This window comes from Bison bison, unplaced genomic scaffold (assembly GCF_000754665.1).
Source record: "Bison bison bison isolate TAMUID 2011002044 unplaced genomic scaffold, Bison_UMD1.0 scf7180017864285, whole genome shotgun sequence".
Taxonomy (NCBI): domain Eukaryota; kingdom Metazoa; phylum Chordata; class Mammalia; order Artiodactyla; family Bovidae; genus Bison; species Bison bison.
The window spans coordinates 532,828-540,573 of record NW_011494857.1 but is presented as its reverse complement, the minus strand read 5'-3'; the positions used below and the strand labels follow the sequence as shown (position 1 = coordinate 540,573).

The 7,746-nt window shown below is 47.2% G+C and overlaps 1 protein-coding gene across 1 annotated transcript in view; it reads right to left on the bottom strand.

Annotated features, from left to right (window-relative positions):
- SULT2B1 (sulfotransferase family, cytosolic, 2B, member 1) overlaps positions 1-7,746 on the bottom strand; it is a 61,706-nt gene that overhangs the window by 8,946 nt on the left and 45,014 nt on the right. Inside the window, exon 2 of the mRNA XM_010849697.1 lies at positions 6,535-6,674. Coding sequence (XP_010847999.1) covers positions 6,535-6,674 — 140 coding nt within the window. The remainder of the gene's footprint in view (positions 1-6,534; positions 6,675-7,746) is intronic.

The window sequence follows — 7,746 nt, the reverse complement described above, 5'->3', positions numbered from 1 at the left end:
GATCCCCTGGAGGAGGAAATGGCAACCCACTCCAGTATTCTTGCCTGGAGAATTCCATGGAGAGAGGAGCCTGGCGGGCTACAGCCATGGGGTCGCAAAGTGTCAGACATGACTGAGCCACTAACACTTTCACTTCCCCCCTGCCTGCGGGCTGGATGCAGAGATGCCAGTGAAACTGGGGCTCCTGGGGATGGCAGAGCCATAAAGCGGAAGAAGCGAGGATGCCGGAATCTGCATGGATACCCACCACCCTTCCCTCCATCCATCCCACACTGGTTGTGCAGAAGGCAAATGCCCCCAACACCTCCACCCCCAGGGTACATAGGATTCATTCCCTATGGACCAAAACTGCAAGAAGAGAACAGCCCGACAGTTAAAGGAGGAGGCTGGGTCCTGTCCAGACCACATAGTTTTCGTTCTTGAAATCAGGAGACCTGCCCAGCCACACTTGCACAGAAAGGATCCTTGGAGTTCAAAGGGGAATGATGTCAAGAGATGTTCTACCAGACCCCTTCCGGTAAAATTCATCTTGGCTAAGAGTTGCGTGTGCACACATGGGAAGATCCTGAGATATACCAAATACGGACTGTGAACCAGGCAAATCAAAATGATTGGCCAAAGGAAACCCGGAAGAAATGCCCCATAAAAGTAATTCAAACTGCCACAAAGGTGCGACTCAGAGACTCTCCCCCTGAGTCGGCCCGTGTACCTTTTCCTCTTAATACATAACTTGACTCGCGTCATGACTCTCCTTTTGGTAGAAATTCTTTTCTGCAAAGCCAGAGGGCCAGGGCCCTTATCACTGTCCACTGGTCTAGTAGCTGGGATCTGGCACTCTTACCACCTCAACCCAGCCACTCTCTGGCTGGGAACCCAAGCCCGGCTCTAAGCCATTGCAGGCCGATGCCACCTGAGATCAGTTAGAATTTACAGGAATGAGAATAGATTCCTTTTTTTTTTTTTCTGCCTCACCACATGGCTTGTGGGATCTTTGTTCCCTGACCAGGGATTGAGACCAGGCCCTGGGCAATGAAAGCATGGAATCCTAACCACTGGGCTGTCAGGGAATTCCCGAGAAATAAATTTCTATTGGGTCAGCCTAATGAGATTCTGAAGCACTCCATTAATACACAGAGGAAGCTGCAACTGAATTCAGGTGGCTGGACTTAAAATCTCAGCGCTTTTCACTACCGCTTCTTGGGAATAAGCCCTTGATTTCTTTGGTAGTGGTTTAGTCACTTGGTCGTGTCGGTCTCTTGCGACCCCATGGACTGTAGCCCGCCAGGCTCCTCTGAACATGGGATTTCCCAGGTAAGAATACTGGAATGGGTTACCATTTCCTTCTCCAGGGCATCTTCCTGATCCAGGGATCGAACCTGCATTGCAGGCGGATTCTTAACCAACTGAGCCATAGTGCCACAAACATCACATTGTAGGAAGGGGATCTCATTCATGACCAGGTTCACAAGTCTGGGTTCCAGGAGACTGCCGGCAGGTCAGATGAGGAATAACAATAATATGAACAATCACTTGGTCTTAGTGTTACATCGTCCTGGATTCTAACAACTACCCTGTACCAGTTCCCAGTGTATCATCTCTCAGCTCCAAACCCGTTCCTGGTTCCCTGTTCCTTGACATTGGAGCTGGAGAGTATGATCAGATCTCATTGGCCACCTGGCGCAATGTGACGCTTGGTCAGTAGAGGGCGCTGGAGGAACCCTGCAGAAGGATGTGGTTTCTCTTCCTGGTTCTCCGGCTTCCCCCAGAAGGTTTTTTTAAAAAAATATTTATTTATTCATTTTTAGTTGAGCTGGGTCTTCCTTGTGGTGTGAGGGCTTCTCACTGAGATGGCTTCTCTTGTTGCAGAGCAGGGCCTCTAGGCACGTGGGCTTCAGCAGTTGTGGCTCTTGGGCTTAGTTGCTCCCGGGCATGTGTGATCTCCCTGGACCAGGGATCGAACCCGTGTTCCCTGCACTGGCAGACAGATTCCTAACCACTGTATTACCAGGGAAGTCTCCCAGATGGCGCCTGTGACGGACAGAGGCCAGCAGCGCAGTGCGCAGAAAGATGCAGCAGTGTGTATAAAGTTTATATTGTGTATAATTGCAGAAGATGGGAAACCAGGATATGTGAATCAATAAGGAACTAGTTCAACAAGTAAAACAAGGATTCTTGTACATCCAGTGTTATGAAATACTATGGAACTGTAAAAACCAACAAAATCCCAGGAAGCTCTTTGTTTACAGTTCTAAGATGGGATGGTGTCAAAATACAAGGAAAAAGAAGGCAAAACCATTTTAAAAAATGAAGCAGAATGATGTGTATCATTTGTTAACTTTTGTGGGAAAAAAATAACAAAAAAATGTACGTTTTTGCTTGTACATAAAATTCTGAAAAGATACACAGAGACTGTTGGTGACTTGGGAGGAGAGGAATCTTTTGTACCTCTTTAATTTTGAACTATGAATACATGACTTTCTAAGAGAAATTAACATATTTTAAACTTAAAAAAAATCTAGAATAACTGGACATCATATGCAAAGAACCTTGATCTATACCTCATACTATGTGTAAAAATTATCTTAAAATGAATCTTAGACTTTAGTGTAAAATCTAAAACTGTAAAATTTCTGGAAGACAAAAAAGCCATCTTTATGACCTTGGTTTAGGAAAAGTTTCCTTAGCTATGACATCAAAGTCTGATCCATTAAAGAACAAATTGACAATGGGAGCTCATCAAAATTCAAACTTTTGCTCTGAGAAGACACTGAAAAGAAAATGAAAAGACAAGCCACAGACTTGGAGAAAATGCCTGTAGAAAGCATACCTGATAACGGATGCATACTCAGATTACATAAAGAGCTCTCAAAACTCAATAATTAGAAAATCAACCAACCAATTAAAAAGAGTACAAAAAAAATCTGAGCAGACACATTGCTGAAAAAGGTATATAACAGCGGACTTCCTGGGTGGTCCAGTGGTTAAGAATCCACCTGCCAATGCAGGGGACACAAGTTCCATCCCTGGTCTGGGAAGATCCCACATGCCTCAGAGCAACTAAGCCCGCTCACCGCTATTACTCAGCCCTGGTTGCACAACTAATTGAAGCCTGCGTGCTCTAGGGCCCACGAGCCAAAGTTTCTCAGCTTGTATGCCGCAACTATTGAAGCCTGAGCGCCCTAGAACCCACACGCCACAGCTACTGAGCTTAAGTGCTGCAACTGCTGAAGCCCAGGCACCTAGAGCCTGTGCTCTGCAGCAAGAGAAGCCACTGCAATGAGAAGCCCGAGCACCACATGAAGAGTAGCCTTCACTCGCTGCAACTGGAGAAAGCCTGCACAAAAAGCAAGGAAGGCCCAGTGCTGAAAAAAAAAAAAAAGATATATGATGGTTTGTAAGCCTCTGAAAAAATGCTCAGCTTCATCAGCCAGTAGACACATGCAAATACAAGCCACAATGAAATACTAGAGCACGTCTGTTAGAATGATTTTGCAGGGACTTTCCTGGTGGTCCAGAGGTTAAGACTTCCTGCTTCCACTGCACATAGCAGGGGATCTGCCCCTGGTTGGGGAACTAGGATCTCACATTCCCTGTGGTGTGACCGAAAAAAAAAAGAAAAAGAATGTTTTTTTAAAAAAACTTGACAATATCAAGTGTTGACAAGGAAGCAGAGCATCTGGAGTCCACCGATCTTGCTGGTGAGAACACAAGAGGGTAAACAGCTTTCCCAAAAGTACAAGAGGGTTTCCACTTTGGAGCCGGTTTGGCAGTTTCTCAAGTTAAGTGTATTTAGTTCCATAAACTCAACAGTTCCAGTGCTAAGTATTTACCCAAGATAAGTGGAGAAGTATTTCCATGCAGAGACCTGTGTGAGATGAATTATGGCAGTTGTATTTGCCATACTCAACCCAACCTGGAAACAAGCCAAGTGTCCTTCAGCAGATGAATGTATAAAACCACCATGGTCCATCCATTTTCTGGAGAACTCCTCAGCAATAACAAACACAACAACTTGGAGGAATCGAAAATGTGTTGCTGGGGCAGGTGTAGGAAGGAGAGGGTGGGACAGATGGAGAGAGTAGCATGGAAACGTACGTAAAACAGATAGCCAGTGGGAGTTTGCTGTCTGACTCAGGGAACTCAAACCGGGGCTCTGTGACAACCTGGAGGGGTGGGATGGGGTGGGAGGTGGGAGAGAGACTCAAGAGGGAGGGGACATACATATACTGATGGCTGATCTATGTTGACGTATGGCAGAAGCCAACACAATATTGTAATTATCCTTCAATCAAAAATAAATTAAGAAAAAAAAATACATTACTCTGAGTGAAAGACGTCAGTCTCAAAAGTTACATGGAGTATGACTCCTTGTGTGTGGCATTTTGGGAAAGGCATAACTACAGGGGCAGGAAATGGATGACTGGTTGCTGGGGGTGGGGTGAGGAGAGAGCTGACCACAGAAGGTGTGAAGGGATTCCTGAGGGCAGGGAAAGCACCGAGTCCTGGCCATTCAGGGCGCCAGGGAATTCCCTGAACCATTCTACATCTCAACTGTAGTGTTTCCTGTGTATGTCTATCAAAATTCACAGAACTCCAAGAGAAATGAAAATATGTCCATAGGCAGATTTGTATATCCATGTTCCTACAAGCATTATTAAGAGTCAGAGAGTGAAAACAACCCAACTGACTGCTTATCAACTGATAAATGAATAAGTATACCTAATAGTATACCCCTTCAGAAAAGAATCCACCAGCAGTGCAGAAGACACGGGTTCAATCCCTGGGTCGGGAGGATCACTGGAGAAGGAAATGGCAACCCATTCCAATACCTTTGCCTAGAGAATCCCATGGACAGGGAAACCTGGCAGGCTACAGTCCACAGTGTCACTGAGAGTCAACTGAAGCCACTGAGCATGCAGGCAGTACACTCATATCATGAAACATTATTCTGCTATAAAAAGGAATGAAGCACTGACAATGATTTGCGTCAACCTCAGAAACATGCTGGAACTTCCCCGGTGGCTCAGCGGTCAAGAGTCTGCCAATGCAGGAGACATAGGTTCGATGCCTAGTCCAGGAAGATCCCTCGTGCTTCAGCAACTAAGCCCAAAATGCACCACAACTACTGAGCCTGTGCTTCAGAGCTAGGAACCACAACTCCTGAGCCCACGCACCTAGAGCCTGTGCTCCGCAACAAGACAACCACTGCAATGAGAAGCCCGGGCACTGCAAGTGGAGGGTAGCCCCCACTTGCCACAGCTGGAGAAAGCCCACACACCCACGAAGACTCAGCATAGCCGAAAATAAATAATAAATAAATAAAATTATTTTTAAAAAGTGGGCTAAGTGAAAAAAAGCCAGACACAAAAGACCAGCTCTTGTACTAGTCTACTTACACGAAATGTCCAGAATGGGCAAAATCATAGAGTAAGAAAGCAGAATAACGGTGCCTAAGCCTTGAGGGTGGAGGGGGCGGGTTGGAGGTGATGGCTAATGGGAACAGGGTTTCTTGTTGAAAGTGAAGTGAATGTGTGAATGCCTCAAGCATGTCTGACTCTTTGCAACCCCATGGACTGTGGCCCGCCAGGCTCCTCTGCCCATGAAATTCTCCAGGCAAGAATACTAGAGTGGGCAGCCATTCTCTTCTTCAGGGGATCTTCCTGACCCAGTGACTGAACTGGGGTCTCCTGCATCACAGGCGGATTCTTATCTGAGCCACCAGGGAAGCCCTGTAAGTAATGGAAATGTTCTAAAACTGACTACAGTCATGGTTTGCACAACTCTGTGAATATCCTACAGCCAAAGAACTGTGTACACTTTCCAATGCGTGGATTTGGAAGTATACAAAGCGTATGGTATGTGAATTATTCTTTTAAGTGTTACCCAAAAAATCCTCATAGAACTCTCTGTTGAAAAGGGTGAGTATAACATTTTGAAATTCTTCAAAAATATTTTGAAAAAATATCTTTGTTCAGAGCTGTGTCTCTGCACCTGGCAGACAGTTAGTAAGTAGCATTTCAGTAACCAAATGAAGAAAATTAAGATCTTTCCTTCCGCCCTCTCTTTCTCCCTTCCTTTCACGAATATTTATTGAATGTGTTTCACTGTTTTAGGCTCAAAGAACACAGTCACGATCAAAAGGAAGCAAAATATCTACCCTCATGGAGCCAGGTTCTAGTGAGGAAGACAGACACTAAATCAACCAAGGAAAATATAGTACAGTGGCTGGCAGGGAAGACAAGTATGAGGAGACTTCAAGGATGGAGAAGCTGTTTTAGCCAGGAAGGTCTCAAAGACCCAGCATAGGGGCCGGGAGGGAGCCAGGCACTCAGGGATCCGGGGAGGGGTGCCCCCTGGCGGAGGGACCGGCCATTGCAAAGACTTGGCTCTGAACAGAACAAACGGGTCCCCGTCCCCACCGGCCCTCCCGCGTTCTTCTCCCGCTTTGTCCTCGGTGTCACCCTCTCACCCTCGGCCCCACACTCACCCAGCACTCTCCCTAGTGCCCCACTCCCGACCCGGCCCTGCAGGTACCTGACTTGGGGTAGGTGACGATGAAGATGTCATCGTCGTGTACTTCGGCGTTCTCTACCATGCTGATGCTCTCAGGTGAGTAGATGCCCACGGGGAAGAGGATGCCTTTGTGCCTGAAGTATTCGCCTGACAAATTCTGGCTGTAGGAAGGTAGGGGAGACACCGTGAGGACCGGAGACGAGGCAAGGACAGAGGTCACCCTTGGGAGAGCCTGCTTTTTTTTTATTTTTATTTTTTGTCATGCTGCCTCATGCAGGATCTCAGTTCCTCGACCAGCGATAGAACCCACGCCCCCCAGTGGAAGCTCGGAGTCTTAACCACTGGACTGCCAGAGAAGACCCAAGGGGCCTGCGTTTGAGCGTCCTTCGAGGTCCCAGGAGCCTGCCCAGGGGTCCAGCTTTACAGCAGACGCTTCCAGAACTGATGGCGACAGAAAGTGGAGAAGGGATCTTAGGGCAGAGGACAGAGGGCTACCAAGGACATGGGCGAGGAGCACTCCGTTCATTAGTAGAACTTTCTCTGCACCTCGTTTCCTCATCTGCAAAGTAAGGCTGATTTACTAACACCTGGTAACAATTCTGGGCTTCCCTGGTGGCTCAGAGGGTAAGGAATCTGCCTGCAATGCAGGAGACCTGGGTTTGATCACTGAGTCAGGAAAATCCCCTGAAGAAGGGAATGGTAGCGCACTCCAGTATTCTTGCCTGGAGAAATCCATGAATAGAGGAACTTGGCAGGCTACAGTCCATGGGGTCCCAAAGAGTCAGACACAACTGAATGATTAACACTCCGACTTCACTTCATAATATTCGTACAAAATGACAATGATTGGTATTTCCATTCTCTGGATGAAGACATCGAGGCCCAAAGAGGTCAAGTGACTTGCCCAAAGTCACACAGCTGGCGGGATACACAGCACTTCACCCCTGCAAAATGGGACTAAGCGCTTTCCTTATGTATACTCTTCCCCCCAACCCTCAAAGAAGATGCTCAGTCACCACCTCCATTTTACAAACACAGGCCAGAGGAGTCAGGTGCCCTGCCCATTCCTGCACGGCCACTGAGACGCAGAGCCGACCTGCGAAACCCATATGTGCAGTCACCCGGGAAGCCGGAACAGTCTTCAACTTCAAGCCCCTCACTGAAGCCACTTTCCCCAAAACCCTGAAGTGTGTTCACAGAGCCATACAGGGACATACAGCTTCCCAAAGTGAG